Here is an 18,926-nt window from a genome sequence, read left to right on the forward strand (position 1 = left end):
TGTGTGTGTGTGTGTGTGTGTGTGTGTGTGTGTGTGTGTGTGTGTGTGTGTGTGTGTGTAATAACACATGCACACAGATACATGTATATTTGTGATAGTTTGCAGAATGACACATGATAACTTAAAAATCATGTTAATCCTTGAAATAGAAGTCTGTTTCTTTTTTATTTATTGATTGTGAGGTGTGTGTGAATTTTATTTTACTCATTTTTTTTTTTATTTTATCAAGTTTCATTGTTAAAAGAGTATGATCCATCAGATAACATGTTCAATGATGACATGAGATAGTTGACAGTGAAGAAAGCATATTAAAACTTTGGGCAATGTTCTTACAATGTAGTGGGAAGCTGAATGAGACAGAAGTCAAAGACTAAACCACCAAGAACATCTAGTCAATGTAGTAGTAGTAGTAATAGTAGTAGTATCATGTGACTGATATAGACAGAGGAGTTGGTCAATACGAGAAGTTTTTCTCATCACTTAGGTATTCATGAATTGCTTTTTGGTAATCAGGCTGTGACCATCTCTCAAACAAATAGTTGCATTCAGTTTCATTTGTCAATTCAAGTTTCGTGCGCTGATGACTGCGTATTAATAATTTAGTTGCTTCCATTGCCTACAGAAAAAACAAAAACAGCAAAGGTGATTAATATACATCAAATGGGCAAAGAGTAAAGATCCCCTTCAGTCATGAATGACCATGGGACGGCACCTAGGAAGTTCCCCTCCAAGGCACAAGTCCAGGCAAGGTTGTTCATGGAAGACCAGCAGTTGCCCATGCATACCAGCCTACCCTCTTTTTGCCACCAATGTTATCTAAGGGAAAAGCAAGGGCTGAAACAGCTTGGTACCAGTGATGTTGCAACTCATTTCTACAGCTGATTGAACAGGAGCAACGTGAAATAAAGTGTCTTGCTCAAGAACATAACACACAGCCTGGTCCAGGAATTGAACTCACTATTTCATGATTGTAAGCCCAATACTCTAACCACTGAGCCATGCACCTTCACATACATGCAAAAATACACATATACACAGATTTACAAATTAATTTACAAGAGTAAGCAGGTACACATGTGTATGCCATGTATATATACATCAGCAAACCATCTGTATCACAGTCTTTAGAATTAGAACACTGTGTCCTTGCATGTTGTAAAATGGTGATTAAAAGGGTTGACATCAGGAAGGGCATCCAGACATAAAACTCTACTTCGAAAAACAAACGCATGGTAGACTGAAAAGTGGAGGGGAGTGTTTGCACAAACATGCTTGTGTGTAAAGGGGCATACTTACACACAGACACATACTTATTTTTGTAGAATAATCACTCAGGTTTTTCTTTTTCATACATGTATTTATATGCAGAAGATAAACATGGTTGCTTGCATTATACATGAGTATGAGAGAGGAATTGGGGTGGAGCGTGAGCTGACAAGGTACAAGACAAAGTAAATAAAAGATAGCCAGGACAGAACCGGTAGAGTAGGTGGATAGAGGTTGCAAGGGTGTATGTGGAGAGTGACTGTGCTAGCCAGATTGATCACATTCTCACCAGACAGCAGGATATATGGTTGCTCTTAAATACAAAGACCCTCCCTGGTGAAGAATGTACCCCCTAGTATAGACTAGTCATTAGTGACTTCAGACTGCAAGCCAGAAGGGTGCCAAGAAGCAGACCAATCTAGAAAAGAAGGATTTGGAAGCTTAAGGACCCTTCCTATGGTCAAAGATTTAGGGACATCCTAATTGAAAAGTTTGATGAGAGGAAGGAGCTACAGACTTGTGACATAGAGGGCAACTGGGAATTCCTGCGAGACAGCTTGCTGAGTGCCACAGACCAAATCTGTGGCTTGTGCAAAATCCCATCTAGAACTTGGGTAACATGGTGGTAGAACAATGCTGTAGACAGGACTATTAGAGCAAAGAAACAGGCCTGGAAGAGTGGAGGTAGCAGAGAACTGTATCAGATAGCCAGAAGGGAAGCTAGAAGACAGGTATATTTAGCCAAGGAAGAAGTAGAAAAGAAGTTTGCATATGTTCGGTGATGTGAGGACCAAAGAACTGAAGTGTTTTGGATTGCAAGACAGTGCGTGAGAGAAATTTGTGATGTCATAGGAGAGAAATGTGTCCGGATGGATGATAGTGCACTTGCACTTAATGATTCTGCAAAGAAAGAGGCTTGGAAATGCCATTATGAAAGACTACTAAATGTGAAGAATGAATGGGAGGAGTAGAGTCTGCCATATGTTGACCCAATTGAGGGACCAGCTATCCAAATTGAGAGTACCTTGGTAGATAAAGCAATTAAGGATATGAAGACAGAGAAAGCTCCTGGTCCGTCAGGTATCACCATTGAGATGCTTAAAATATCTGGGTGTGGGTTATGGTCTAGTCAACCATATTGTAAATCAGGTGGTTCATGAAGGTGTGATACCCAATGGCTGGTGTAGCAGCACCATAGTCAACTGCGACAAATGTAAAAGTGATGCCTTAGATAGAAATGATTACAGAGGTATCAAATTGTTGGATCAGGTGATGAAAGTTATGGAGAGAGTCATAGCCCAACTAATTAGGGAGAGAGTTAGTCTAGATGAAACGCAGTTTAGTTTTGTACCAAGGAGAAGCACCACTGATGCTATATTTCTGATAAGGCAGCTGCAGGAGAAATACATAGCCAAAGATAAACCTTTGTACTTGGCTTTTGTTGACAGGGTCCCCCATTCCTTTATCTGACGGTCAATGTGGAAACTAGGGATAGACGTGGTTGGTGAGAGCTGTACAAGCCATGTAGTGGGATGCCATCACTAAGGTGAGGGGTGGCAATGAGTATAATAAAGAATTCAGGGTACAAGTAGGGGTTCACCAAGAACTGGTGCTCAGCAACCTCTTGTTCATCATAGTTCTCCATGCAATAATAGAGGAATTTAAGACAGGTTGCCCCTGAGAGCTCCTCTATGCTGATGACTTTGCTCTTATAGCTGAATAACTACCAGAACTAGAGAAGACATTCTGGGCATGGAAGCAAGGTCTAGAATCGAAGGGCCTTAGAGTTAACCTAGCTAAAACCAAAGTCTTAGTAAATAGGAAGGCAGACAGATCACAAATCCCTTCAAGTAGATGGCCCTGCTTGATCTGTAGAAAAGGTGTAGGTAGTAACTCCATAATATGCACCTAGTGTAAGCTTTGGACACATAAAAGGTGCAGCAATATCAGACGAAGGTTAATAGGGAAACTAGCTTTTGTATGTGGAAGACGCATAGGTACAATAAACTACCCAAAATATACAGAAAATAGATTCCATCAACAGCCAGGTGGGGTAAGCTAGAGGCAGCAGATAGCTTCCGTTATCTAGGTGATCAAGTTAGTAGTGGAGGTGGATGCTCTGAGAGCATAGCTGTGAGAATAAGATTAGGCTGGGTAAAGTTCAGAGAGTTCTTACCTCTGCTGGCAACAAAGAGCCTCTCTCTCAGAGTGAAAAGCAGATTGTATGATGCCTGTGTGTGAACAGCTATGCTACATGGCAGTACAATATGGGCTGTGACAGCCGAGGACATGTGTAGGTTTGAAAGAAATGAAGCCAGTATGCTTCACTGGATGTGCAATGTCAATGTGCATGTTCAACAGAGTGTAAGCATCTTGAGAGAAAAGTTAGGCATAAGACACATCAGATGTGGTGTGCAAGAGAGATGACTGCACTGGTTTCATCTGATGTGTATGGACGAGGACAGCTGAGAAAAAAAGTGCCAATCTCTAACTGTGGAGGAAACATGTGGTAGAGGTAGACTCAGGAAGACATGGGACAGGGTGGTGAAGCATGATCTTCAAACTTTGAGCCTCACAGAAGCAATGACTAGTGACCGAGGCCTTTGGCAATATGCTGTGGTTGAGAAGGCCTGTCAAGTCAAGTGAAATCATAGTTGTGGCTGATGCTGGTGTCACATAACTGACACCTGTGCTGGTGGCACATAAAATGCAACTTTCAAGCATTGGGCCTCATGGAGACAAAGTGGCTGAGCTCCTCTCGAATGTTGGGCCTCACAGAGGTGAAGTGGCTGAGCTCCTTTCAAGTGTTGGGCCTCATGGAGACTACGACCAAGACCTCTGGCATTATGTTGTGCTTGAGAAGACCCATCAAGCTGAGCAAAATCGCAGTCATGGCAGATACTGGTGTAACGCAAATGTATCCATTACACTCTTAAAGTAGTTGGCATTAGGAAGGGCATTCAGCCGAAGAAATCATGCCAAATCAGACTAGAGTCTGATGCAGCCTTCTAGTTTACCACCCCTAGTCAAACTGTCCTATCCATGCCAGCATGGACAACAGACATTAAATAATGGTGATGATCATGCCATACTCAAAGGCTAAAGTAGCATCGTCGTCGTCATCATCAACTGCTACAGAAGCACAGAAGATACTCTGGAAAGAAGCAACTAAGGAGGCAAAAAACTGACAGACCAAATTATGAAAATAACAGAATGAGACATAGCACAACTAGGAAAAGAATTAGTTGAGGAAATATGTTATTTTGGTTTGTGCCAGCACGCAGCATCTCTGACATCTTTTTGTTAGTGTGATAAATACAAGAAAAAGGTTAAGAGTAAGCAACTATAGCTAGGATTCATTAACTTAAAGGTGTTTCAGGTTGTAACATGCAGCAGAGTCTCTTGGTCATAAAGAAAACAAATATATAGATGTATGTGTATATACAGTAATCTCTCGCCATATCATGGTTCATTATTTAAGCTTACATCGATTCCTCCATGGTGTTGTTTTGCATTTAAAATAAAATAAATATATACAAATTATAAAAATAAAAAAATATACAGTACAGTGGATTTTCACCTATCACAAGGTTTTTGGAATGTAACACCCACAATAGTCAAAGGGTTACTGTATATGTTGTGTTCGTGTACACACATGTATGTATGTGTGTGTGTGTGCTGCTAGTGCATATGTTTGTATAATTTTTTTTAAATTTTGTAGTTGTCAAGCATTTTGTAGGAGATTTATTGTACTATACAATATTTATGCAGGAATATGTAGCATTCATAAGATCTGCAAATATATCTGAAGGTTTTCCTTTTGTTTCTGTCCACTGTAAAATATTTTGCCTCTTTGTATAAGAATTTGGCAAACATATGCATTAATGTGATGTTACAAAAATTAACATGTATGTTTGAATTTTAAAAATGCACAGGTAATATTTATCATATATATGAAATTAAATACAGTGATGATGTGGGAAAAAGTGCAGTCTTTTCATTTATAACCAGTTCTGCAATCACAAAATTAATATAAAAAATAAACAATATGTTATCAGTGTAAGCATTACAGAAGTTTAAAATTTTTTAAAATGCATATAAGGGTCATTAGGAGAGTGCTTTCCCATGACTTGAAAAATTCTTTACAAAATATGTAGATGACATTCTTTTGCTATCGTCTCATGAGGAGGCAATTCAATTAGTGTATGTGTGTTCAAAACGGTGCAGATTCTGAAATGACACACCTGAGTAACATCAGAATTCTCTCATTCTGCTTGATTTCCAACTGAAGCTCACAAAGAGATAATCCAATAACACTAAATTTTACAGAGAAGTGCCTCCAGGGGCCTGTTTGTGCATTAGAGATCAGCCTTATCTATTAAATCCAATCTTATCGACATACTGTGTATACATAACAGACGTGGCTGTGTGGTTAAGAAGCTTACTTCCCAACTATGTGGTCTTGCATTCAATCCTGCTACAGGGCATCTTGGGTAGGTGTCTTCTATTATAAAGTCTACACACACTGAACTTTCTTTGAAAAATGCCTGCCTGGGAGTTGACCTACACATAGCAACAATGCTGGTACATTAGCCAACTGCCCCATCAATAATGTGGAGATACCTTTATGAACCTATAACACCATTTATTCATTATGCCATTTTATTTAATGTTAGAATAGGTTACATGAATATAAATTATTGGGGCATATATATTAAGAATGCATATTATTATGTTACAGCCAGATGCCCTTCCTGACACAAATCCTTACCTATTTTATTTCTTATACATCTTCAAAAGGAAAGAGCTATCAGATTTGTTGATAGGGAATTGTTAAATTTCAATATTTGTTAATATTTACATTCTGTAAATTGCTGAATACAAGAATTTACACAGACACGCATACACATATGCGCACACACACACCCGAGCACGTTTATACTAAAGCCTCAGGCTTAGTATATACATCAGGAGAGACATCATACAAGGATATCAAAATTACTAATAAGACCCTAAAAAGAAATATTGGAAATCTAAGGACTAAAGAAGCTATCATGATTAATATACTTAATCTGTCTACTGACAACAGTGTTAACATTTGAAAAATAACTAATTAGTTATTTTGATCTGCACAGATAGAATAAGCTGGTTGGCCTTCTGTTTTCTTGATAAGAGAATTTAAAACCCAAAGTATTAAAATATAAGGTAAAAATATTAACCATTGTCCTTGGGTTGCTTTGGTGTAGAAGCTGTTTACCTTCCTTATTCTGAAACTTGCATTGTAGTGGCTTTCTTAATATCATTACTATTTCACAATGCTTCACACACACACACACACGTTTTATAATTTCACTTGGGATAGTAATACTAATGACCAATTATTAGAACTCAATATACAGGTGCTTAAGAGTAAAGCATCAGGTGAGTACTGAGCAAAATATCAATTAATGTACAAGAGAACAGATGTTATGCAAACCCTTTCATTAGCTTTCACCTGTTCCTGCTATAAGCCATTTAAATGGCTTCACGGGAACTTGGATTTTGCACAATCACTCAGCTCTGAGTGTACTGCTTCTTATCGCAGAAACAGCTGTAAGCTAATGAAGATGTTAACTTCTGTTCTTTTGTCATTCATTTCTTGAGACTATACACACACACATACATTCTATAAGGTGGTTGGCATTAGGAAGAGCAACTAGCCATAGAAATCATGCCAAAACAGGCATTGGAGCTCACCACTGTCCTCCAGTTTGTTGGATCCAGTGAAACCTAACAATGCTGGCATAGAAGACAGACTTAAATGATAGTGTGTATAAATACACACACACACACACACACACACACACATATATACATGCACACAAATTCATTCATTTGTTCATTTAACATGTTTTCTCATACTAGCATGGATTAAACAAACACTTATTTGAGGCAAGATATTACAGTGAGACATCTTGTTGCTAATTCTCATTTGTTTTTCTTATTCCACAGATCTTCAAAAGTACAGAGCAACCAGTTGTAATGGCAACAATCCATGTAAACAACATAACCATTTTGTTTAAATGAAACCATGATATGCCAATAACCACACACACATTCTCTTACATGACAAACTTTTACAAATGTTTCCATCTAATAAATCCATTCACAAGGCATTAGTTGGCACAAGGTTATAGAAGATGTTTGCCTGAGGCACTGTTCTGTGGAACTGAACCAAGAACCATGTGCATGAGAGAACTTCTTAACTACACAACCGTGTCCACACATACACTTTATAAACCAAGTATATTTTACGAATAAGTATTCCCTCTCACTTGATAAATTAGCATTATTTTTTATCAAACAGCAACTTAAAACTATTGTATGTTATTTTGTGAGAAAACAGAAAATAGCAAAAAAAAAATCACCTTTGCTGAAGAATTAGCCATAGTCTGAATTCGAGGTATGACCTCTTGCATGAGAGACGTAGGCCAGAAGACTTGAGAGATTAAACCCAGCTGATGAGCCTCAGTTGCTGTTACTTTCCGCCGACCCAACAACAGTTCATTGGCCTGAGACAAAAGGGAAAAAAAAATGAAGACAAAATAAGGTACAGTAAACATGCCCAACAATCTTTAAATAAGCTGCTCTTTAATAAAGGAACAGTTTTACTTTTGTTCTAGTGGATGATTTGAAATGTGTTTTTCTGTGACTGCTTTACAAGAAATAATTTTGCATATTTAGATATTTGTTGATAATTTATTAGTGAGCAACTATCTTTTTTTTTTATAGCACTAGTAATGATATCAGCTAAGTAGAAGAGAAGATAAGGCATATCTAGCAAGGAGAGAAGCTGAAAGTAAAAAACTGGCTAATATTTTACATCATAACAACCGCAGCACAAGCAAGATGTGTTTCAAATTGAAAAACAGCGTGATTCAGGATACAATCAACAAAAAGTAAGTTTATAATCAGAGTAGAAGAGTTTATCAGTAATGGCTGTCACAGCAGCTGCAGCATCAACTGATGCAGGGAAAAGAATTACAGAGGTATTAAGATGATGGACTATTATAATCCTTAAAATGTTGGATTGTTATAACGTCACCTTGGTATGCAGTATACTTAGTAAAACCAGTAAAAACATGACTATCTCTGACTGCCTACTACGTACTCCGGTACTTCACATACTTCTCTTTACTTATAGTGACTATGTTATTCCATTTGTCATGTGTGAAGAGCGTATCATTATTACTAATTCCCTCTAACATCTTCCCTATTAAGTTTTTCTTAGGAGGTGTCATTTTATTTAGCAATAATTTTTTTTTATTCACCCTTTCTTTTTTAAGTGTTTATTTTCGTACAATTTAATATTTATTGTACTTAGCATCTATTTTCAGGAACTTTCTATGTTTTCTTTTCCTCTCACTTGTACGCATGGGTTCAATCACCTAGTGGCATTGGTACTTGGACTGCATCGTACAACCATTCCATCGGTTCCTTCAACCTCTTTGGTTCGCTTTCCGCGAATCTCTTTTCCAGTTGGTTCCTGTGTCCCTTTTGTATGCCTTTTCTACTTTTTACCCAATACATCATTTTACCTACGCATTTGGTAATTACGCCATCTTCCCAACTCTGCTTTACATTCTTGTATGCCTTCATATACACTTTTTGCACCAACTTGAAAGAATCTTGCTATGTCTTCCCTGACACTTTTTCTTTTCTTGCCAGGTTGCAATTTATCAAAGACTGATTTTATTTTCCTTGCAAACATCAGCTCCATTGGTGAGATACCTGCTGGTGTATTCCAATTTGGTGTCATACAGAACACTCTTAAAAATTGTTGTAGTGCTACCCCATCCATGACTTCCTTATTCGATTTTCTAAGGGCACTTCTGAAGTTATCAATAAAGCATTCTGCTTGTCCATTAGATCCGGGATGGTGTGGCGACATAGTTTTATGTTCTACCGTGAACATTTCACAAAATTTTAAAAATTCACTAGACACAAAATTGTGTTCCATTGTCAGATACTATCTTGTCTGAGATGCCAAACCTTGCAAACAATTCATGTAAAAAATTCATCACAGTTGAAGAGGTTGGTTTTTTTACACATACAAATTTCAGGCCATTTCGTAAAACTATCAACTACCACTAAGTAGTAAGAACTGTTTAAAGGACCAGCGAAATCGATGAGTAGTCTTGACCACGGAACATCTACTTTTAAACAATGTTTACTTTTTATTATGGGCAATTTTTCATTTCATTTTGGCTTACATATAGGTGTTCCACTTTGTTTTACTGCAATTTTTGGTTTCAATCCCTTAGCCACATTCAAACGTTCGACTGAACCAACTATATTTCCACACAAAACACTTATGGGTGTATTCCATACTCTGAATAGTTCCATCCACTCTGTGCTGAACAGATTAAATGAGCTTTCTTAACACATATATCTTTGCTTTGTTGTTTGACCTCAAAATGTTACATTACATATGAATTCACTGATAAAATATAATCTTTTTCTCATAACACCAAGTACTACCTTTTTAGATTTAATTAATTTCAGCTAACTGACATATTTCCACGCCTTTTTCATTTATAATGGTAATATCGCTATCAGGGTTCAATTGCATTTTAACATTTTTTTAACTAGACAATTTTTCCTCAGGTGTATACCTCCACATGCAAAACATAGGTTTATTCCCTGATTTTTGCCTTGTTTTATAGAAAACACTTTATCTCTATTCTGACTATTTCGCACTTGTTTTACTTGGAAATAATCTTTCCATTCAATTTCCTGTGTCATGTCTTAATTTGACTATCCTTTCACATTTTTCTGATACTTGCTGTAGGGTTACATCCTGGTTTTGTTCCAGCTTAGCAAGAATTCTAGTTCTAACTTCTGTGTCTCTTTCTGCAGTTAGTCCCTGTGTAAAAATCAGGCATTTGAACATATCTGGCATTGATTCATCCAGCCTGAACTTCTTACATTCCCTGTAAACTCTACCAGCATATGTGATGTAGTCCTCGTCATTGTTTTTCTCTCTGTTCAGACACTTCTAGCGTATATTGAACAATGAGCTTTTTACACTAAAAATGTTACACAATATATCTATTGTGTCGTTAAAGTTTACGTCAGGAAGTTTTCTTGGGAGTACATAATTGCTGTAACACTCATGTTCTGCTGCTGCATGTTTTTTTAAGATTAAGCACGTTTTCATCTCATGGTCCCAATCTTTAAATTCTTTCTCGAAGATTTGCTCATATCTTCCGTAGTATACTTTGAAGGTAACTCCTTTGTCGGGTTCGTATTTGACCTCTGTTATGGAGCTCCCTATATAGTCTGGCAAGAACACTTTTTCTGATTTTCCTGATGACTTCAGTAATAGCAGCATTTGTTGCTGTAATATTATTTGCTGTTGTTGTTGCTCTTGCAGTTGCATCTGCTGCTGTTGTTATTCTTTCAGTTGTAGCTGCTGCTGCTGTTGTTGTTCTTTCAGTTGTTGTTTTTGCAAATCAAGCAAACTGGCCAACAAATTTTCCATAACTTTACGATTTTTTTTTGTAAAATTCACACAACAAAAACTTTTGTGAGTTTGTTAACTCCTCGTGAGTTGTTTAAATTCTCTTTGAGTTTCTACTGAATTCACATGAATTGGTTTATCTTTGTCAAGATTATTAATTCCTCATGAGTTGTTTAAATCCTCGTCGCCACTGTTATAATCCTTAAAATGTTGGATTGTTATAACACCACTTCGGTATACAGTATACTTAGTAAAATCAGTAAAGACACAACTATCTCTGACCGCCTGCTATGTACTCCAGTACTTCATGTACTTCTCTTTACTTATAGTGATTATGTTATTCCATTCGTCATGTGGGAGGGTGTACCATTATTACTAATTCCCTACAACATGGACCAAGTCATAAAAGTGGCAGGGTAGTTTATCAAGGTGAACTGCAGTTTGGGTTTGACCTATAACAGGACACCACCAACATATTCTTTTTATTGAGTAAACTATAACAGTTAAGAACACACCACTAGATATAGCATTCGTTGACACAATGAAGGTTTTTGACAATGAATTATGCTCTGTTGTCTGGTAGTCATTAAAAAGCACAATAGAGATGAAAAGCTTTAGAGAGTAGTACAAGCTATACAAGGGTGTTATTCATAAAGTGAGAGTTAGTAACAAGTTCAGTGATGAATTCAGTGTATCCATCAGAACTTGGTTTACAGTCCCATCCTGTTTATTATAATTCTCAAGTCCATAATTAAACAATTAAAAATGAACTATCCATTTGAATGTGTATAAGCCAATAAAGAAATCAGTCAAAGAATTTCAAGAAAAGTTCCGAATAAGGAAGTAGGGTCTATAATTAAAAGGTCTAACCTAGCAAAGAAAGAAGTTTTACTCAGCAAAAAAAGATACAAAAATTTAATGTAAGACTTTTGTACTGTGTGCTCAATCAATGAGCACACAAAAGATGCAATCGGACTACAGGCAGTGTGACAAAGAAGGATTTTGTATGTAGCAGATATACAGAAGTAATTAGCAGCAAGATTACCCATGAAATGCAACCTTTGAGGAGCACAGGTTAGCTGTACAAGGTGGGTACTGAAAAATTTCTAGCTTTGGGTAAAAGAAAACACAAGAGGATTAGTTAATTATGATTGAATTCAACATATTCCACTCTCAGATTCACACACTTATTGCAGCGATTCTTCAATTTTTCTAAGCCTTGTAAAGGAACTTGGAAGGTCTTTCATGAAACCCTTAAAATCAGGAACTTTTCAGCACCTCCTCGTAAATCATTAACTGCTCCAGTTGTCTAGGCGAGTTTACCCATAGTGGAATTAAGTGTTACGAAAGCAAAGCAGTCAGAGTAAGGTTAATACCTCAGCTGGCAACAAAGGAGTTTCCTCTTTGAGTGAAAGGCAAATTGCATGTTGCCTGTACATAAGACTACATAGTACCAAGACATGGACTGAATGTTAAGAAAGTACAAAAACTGGAAAGAAATGCGACAAGTATGTTCCATTAGGCATGTAATGTTAGTGTGCAAAAATGAGGGAGTGCAATAAGAGAAAAAAATCAGCATTGGAGAAATCATCCACTGTGTACAAGACAGAAGACAGCTGATACAGACATGTGATGGATATCAAAAATGATAGTTGGATAAAGAAGAATCAAGTAATCCAAGTGGAAGGAGCCTGAGGAAGAAGAATGTCAAAGAAATGGGAGTCTGTGTTGAAGAATGCTAAACCTTATGAAGGAAATGACAAGTGACTATGACAAGCAATGACGCAGCAGTACAAAGCAGTATCTAAAGGCATTCTATGTTACATAAATGATGCGTAATATTATGTTGAGAATGGTGTTGTTTGTTCTGCAAAAATAGTATCTGTAACCTCTTTCTGTAATGATATAATAGTTACAATGGCCAATTGATTAGAACATGGTCATTAACTTAATTAACATTGAGATAACATCTAGTAATAAAAAGGGAGAGAACAAGAAAGGCAACTATTGTAATATGTCTAACAGCCATCTTGCTAGAAGTTTGTATATTTGCATATGATATATTATGTGTGCTGATGAGTTATTGCATATGTTAGAAATCATGTTTTTTTTTTTAAGTAGCATACATACCATTGCAATACCAACAGCAAGAGGAAGTGTGTAAGAGGCACAAGCTTCTGGAGTCTGTCCCAGTTGAGAATAAGGTAAATAGAATGTTGCTTTGTCACTGGCATATGTAATATCACAGATAGGAAGTATAGCCATGCCAGTTCCTATGGCAGCTCCAGGAACAACAGCCACAATTGGTTTGGGAAAAGTTATAAAGGCCTTAGTAAACTCTCTGCAAAGGGGGGAAAAAATCAAATGAAATGGAAAGAATATAGAAAGGTAGCAAAATTGTTACATATGATTAATGTTCTTTTATGAGAAATATTGAGTACAAGTTACTGAAAAATTAACAATGAAATTCATACATTGAAAAGGTAGAAGGTAATTTGAGGGAGAATATTTAATATGAATGGCTACTTTTTCACCCATTTATACTAACTTCACAGAATTCATGATTAATTGTTATTTTATTTGCTCTATAAAAATGAAAATTTATAAGTGTTTATTTTTTTCCCTGTCTTATAATTGTTAAGGAAAAGACTTTCTTTTCTAAGGAATTTATGAGATCTATTCAGATAAAAGCTACCTTTAACAATAGGAACTGCTAACTCAACAATAAATCAAGATACACATTATTTTAACCCTTTAGAATTTAAACCAACCATTTCCAGCCCAAATATTCTACTTGTTTCATATTCAAACTGATCCAATTTGGCCTCTCACACCTACCCTTCAATGTCATTCTAAATATAAACAATCACCAAAGATATGAGATAATGCATGGTTAATTCAAACAATGTGAATACACATTATCAGAGTAATCTGAATGCTAAAGGGTTAGACATGCTAAATCAAATTTTAACCTTTCACAACTTCACTTCTTTCAAAGTTTATATAAAGCTGAATGGCATAAAAAAACGTTTTAATTAAAAATTCAACCCCTGGGAAATTTACTCTCTACATTACTAGTTAGTTTACGCAATTCTTTGCAGGAAAGCCTACCAAGCTAATTTTGCCTTTAATCCATTTTAAGGCCCAGTATCAGTCAAGCAACCCACAAAATTACAAGTCTTATACCCATGTTAGAAACAACTGAGAACAGTGGATTGGCAGAATGGCTAGAGCATCAGAAAAAATACTTGGCAGTATTTGTTCTAACACTGTGTTCAATTCCTGCTGCAGTCAACTTTGACTTTCAAACGTTAGTGGTTGATAAAGTATCAGTCAAATATTAGGTTTTAGGATTGAATTCAGCAACAAACCTCATCCTTCCTAAATTTCAGGCCTTGTATCTATGTTGGAAACATTTATTATTATTAAGGTGATGAACTGGCAGAGTTGTTAGCATACCAGGTGAAATGCTTAACAGTATTTTGTCTGTTGGTACATTCTGAGTTCAAATTCCACTGAGGTCGACTTTACTTTTCATCTTCTTGGGGGTCGATAAATTAAGTTACCAATGGAAAACTGAGGTCGATGTAGTCAACTATCCCCTTTCCCGAAATTTCAGGTCTTGTGCCTTTTGTAGAAAGGATTATGAAGCCAGTATGCTCCGATGGATGTGTAATGTCAGTGTGCATACTAGACAGAGTGTAAGTACCTTGAAAGAAAAGTTGGACTTAAGAAGCATCAGTTATGGTGTGCAAGAGAGATGATTGCGCTGGTATGGCCATGTGGCAAGAATGGATGAAGATAGCAGTGTGAAAAAGTGCCACACCCTAGCGGTTGAGAGAACCTGTGGAAGAGGTAGGCCCAGGAAGGCCTGGGATGAGGTGGTGAGGCAAGACCTTCGAACATTGAGCCTCATCGAGGCGATGACTTCTGACGAAACCTTTGGAAATATGCTGTGCGTGAGAAGACCCGACAAGCCAAGTTAGACCATAACCCGTGGTCTATGCCAGTGGGTGTAACCAGCCCACTTATGAGTACCCCTCATTCATTGGACAATAAACTTTGCTTATGAAGACCTGTTGAGTCAAGTGAAATAAAAATCGCTGACATGGCCGATGACAGTACCACCTGATTGGCACGAGTACCAGTGGAACGTTAAAAGCACCATGCGAGCGTGATCGTTGCCAGAGCTGCTGATTGGCTCCCATGCTGGTGGCACGTAAAAAACACCTTTTGAGCGTGGTCATTGCCAGAACAGCTTGACTGGCCCTCATGGTTCATAAATGCACCCACTACATTCTCAGAGTGGTTGGTGTTAGGAAGGGCATCCAGCTGTAGAAACTTTGCCACATCAGACTGGAGCCTGGTGCAGCCTTCTGACTTGCCAGTCCTCAGTCAAACCGTCCAACCCATGCCAACATGGAAAGCGGACGTACGATGACGATGACGATGATGATGACTGCAGTGCAGTTATGGAAATGTTATACTTTTCACAGAATGTTGTAAGATAAAAGCCAAAATTAAGGGTAAAAGTGAATGGCTGTAGAAAGGATAGGGAAGGGAGGGAGAGAAAGAGAGAGAAAAGAAGTAGAAAATAATATTTAATGTAAATATGTCATGAATTAAATGTGTTCTCGGCTAGGTTGCAATGTCTTACAGAATTATGTCCCTTGAGTTAGATTGCTTGGAACGGGGACACAGACACACACACATGTAAACATGGGAGATTGGCTCCACAAGTTGCCATATTAATTAAAATTGTGTAAAACAAAGAAGATATAATTTTGATGATACTGATTAATAAAAACATTTGTGAATATATATCAAATTAAATACACAACCAAAAGAGTTACTAAGTTTTGTGCTATTATGATACTTGAACAAGCATATTTATAAAATACGCCATATCCATCTTAAAGCAATCTTTCAGGCTCTGTTTATGTTATATACTATATTTTCTGTATTTTACTTGTTTCAGTCATTAGACTGCAGCCATCCTGGGGGTACTGCCTTGAAGGGTTTAATTGAACAGATTGACCCCAGGACTGTGGCCATGCTGGAGCACCGCCTTTAGTCGAGCAAATCGACCCCAGGACTTATTCTTTCTAAGCCTGGTACTTATTCTTTTTGACAAAATGCTAAGTTACTGTGACGTAAACAAACCAACACCAGTTCGCAAGCTAGATAGATCCCTAACTTTGTAAAAATATCTGCACTTACACACACACACACAAATCCACTCACAAGACTTTGATCAGCCTGAGGCTATAGTAGAAGACACCTTCCATGCAGTGGGATTGAACATGGAACCATGTGGTTGGGAAGCAGGCTTCTAACCACACATCAATGCCTGTAAATATGTATTAGGTTTATTGGGTAATATTGGGTTTTATCATCCATCCAGAATGATAGAGCTTTAGCCATCATTCACATAACCTTACTACATAGCTATGGCAAACTCTGTGTGCATGTGTGTCTTCAGATACTTTTAGAGAGTCTTTGTGTTTGAATGACAGTAAAACCATCTGGACAAGGTAAACTTCAAAATCAAGAACATCTTGCCTACAGCCCAGTTCTGACCTCTTCTGACTATCATATCTTTGGACTATTCAAAGATAATTTACAAGGTTGTCAATTTCCTACAGATAAAGATGTGAAGGAAGTGGTGCATAAATCGTTGCACAACCAACTGTAGACCTTCTTCCTGGAGGGAATATGAAAGCTTGTGGACTGCTGGACCAAGTGCATTGTAAAGGAAGGAAACTATATAGAAAAATGATGTACTTGTTTATCCCGTGCTTTTGTGTGAATACAGTGAAAAAACAAGAGTGCATTAAGTTTTTGACTCTCCCTCATATATATAGTCTTACCTGAGTGCATCTGCCATTTTTCTGGCTTGTACCTTACGTTCACCAGTTAGCAGAAAATGGAGGTCTATGCCAGAGCAAAAGACACTGCCAAGACTGGAAAACATCACAAGATGACTGTCATCATATTTGGCAGAATTTAAGGCAGACACAACTTCTTGAATAACCTAGCAAATGATAAGAAGAAAACAAATTTATATTTACAAAAGAAATAACAGCAAATACAGCATTTATGAACAGTATAGGGCGGGAAAGAGAGAAACCACCAATTTTTCTCTTAGTAACAAAAAAAAAAAATATCTATGGTGATGAAGAAACTATCAGTTGACCACCACACTTCAGTCAGTTCACAAACCGTAATGCACTCACTTCTATGCAATTCATAGGAGACAGAAAGAGACAGAAATTATTGATGTTTCCCATTCAGCTTATTTGTATATGTTTGATCATTTACCTTATAGTATACAGACATGTAATGTGAATTTACTTTGCTATTTTTATTTATTCTTTAAGGCTTAAACAGAGGAGGAAGGGCAGTGGTTGTGACCCTTATCAGGGCATCTGAAACTAGAAGGAAGTGAGGAAATTATCACCAGACTGGAGACATAGTCCAAGTGCATACAAGAAAGTGGACTCTGCTGAAAGCACCTAAAGGCAAGATGGCAGAGGAAGTTCAACAGGGCAGTAAGAGTAACCCCAACACTCAAAAGCATGGATGATCCAACCAACAGACTTCCCTAGTCTCTATATACAAATTTCACTCACAATGTCTAGATCAATATGAGCCTAAGGTAGAAGACACTTGCCCAAGGTGCTGTACAGAGTGATCAAAACCAAAACCAAGTCATTGCAAAGCAAACTTTTTAATCACACAGTCATCCCTGTGCCCAGAACTATCCATAGTGCTTCCATGTAGTTACTTGGACCATTTATATTTCCCAGCCTAATTACCATCAAGACTTTCCCTACAATGTCTAAAATGGGAGGATCTATACCTTGTAGTTTACAAAGACTGACAGAATAGACAATAAAGCAAACTGAGGATTGGATAACCCAATGTTATCGCTTTCAAAAACATCAAATACACTGGAGTAAAGATTGTTTGCCAACATAACATGGCAGTCCCGGTTTAGGACAAATGTTGCTGTAATTTAGCCCCAGGAGATATTGTCTCTCGAACAAGGGAACAGATCATGTTGTATAGCCAGCTGGAGACGATGTCTCCTGGAGCTAAATTGCAGCAACATTCGTCCTAAACCAGGACTGCCATGTTATGTTGACAAAACAATCTTTACTTCAAAGTACTGTTACTGAATATCTCTCATCGTGAGACTAAAAAATAGTAATTTTCTAATCAAATACACTAATATAGCAACTTGCTGTGATTTTCTTACTTTTCATTATATTTGTTACCTGTCAATGGTAATTGAGTGCTACTGAAATTGATATTTCATGTCTACAATTCTTACTACACATGTGTTTGTGTTTGACAAATAAGATTCTATAGGTATGAAGTCCCAATTGCTGTAGTATCCACTGAATATTGTAGATATACTTTCAAATAAATATGGATTAAGTGGTTAATAGGAAAATTTATACTTCTTTTCTTTCAGTATGTACACCGAATTTCCCAGAACACAAAATTACATTTTCAATTTGATAATCAACAAGGTAGGTCGCTGCATTGTGCAAGGGAAGCAACTCTGATTTGAATTTTCTATGCATTTAGATATTATCCTAGCAATGTGTGTATACTCTCTCTCTCTCTCTCTCTCACACACACACACACACACACACACACACAATATTCTGTATACTTTTGTCATACTAATTTGACAGGGGTTTACATTCTGAAGCTGAAAAAAAAAAAAATTAATATAATTCAGATCGTGTTCCACATTCAATGCTTACACAGGCAAGTGGGAATTTTGCTTATTTGGTCACTTGCATTCTGTTCGTGTAATAACAGTTCATCCACCAAAGAGGTCATACACCACAAAGATACACACTAAAAGCAAAGCTTCTTATCTATGCTGAAATAATAAGATATGTGTATATTACCTGCAAACACAAGATAGACCTTGAGCAGAATAAATATGCAGATAAGCTGATGAAAACAATATACAGTGTGGTTTTCAATCCATCATCATCGTCGTCGTCGTTTAACGTCCGCTTTCCATGCTAGCATGGGTTGGACGATTTGACTGAGGACTGGTGAAACCAGATGGCTACACCAGGCTCCAATCTGATTTGGCAGAGTTTCTACAGCTGGATGCCCTTCCTAACGCCAA

The 18,926-nt window shown here is 37.2% G+C and overlaps 1 protein-coding gene across 6 annotated transcripts in view; it reads right to left on the minus strand.

Moving 5' to 3' along the window:
- Nucleotides 1-151: 151 nt before the first annotated feature.
- The window catches only part of LOC106883562 (chromodomain Y-like protein 2), a 188,995-nt gene continuing 170,220 nt past the window's right edge, over nt 152-18,926 (minus strand). For all 6 annotated transcript variants that reach the window (XM_052967610.1, XM_052967606.1, XM_052967614.1 and 3 more), the window contains 4 exons: nt 16,639-16,802; nt 12,899-13,109; nt 7,674-7,817; nt 152-616 (listed from right to left, as the gene is read on the minus strand). In XM_052967610.1, coding sequence (XP_052823570.1) covers nt 455-616; nt 7,674-7,817; nt 12,899-13,109; nt 16,639-16,802 — 681 coding nt within the window. In that variant the 3' untranslated portion in view covers nt 152-454. The remainder of the gene's footprint in view (nt 617-7,673; nt 7,818-12,898; nt 13,110-16,638; nt 16,803-18,926) is intronic.

The sequence above is a fragment of the Octopus bimaculoides genome, chromosome 1, assembly GCF_001194135.2.
Source record: "Octopus bimaculoides isolate UCB-OBI-ISO-001 chromosome 1, ASM119413v2, whole genome shotgun sequence".
Lineage (NCBI taxonomy): Eukaryota > Metazoa > Mollusca > Cephalopoda > Octopoda > Octopodidae > Octopus > Octopus bimaculoides.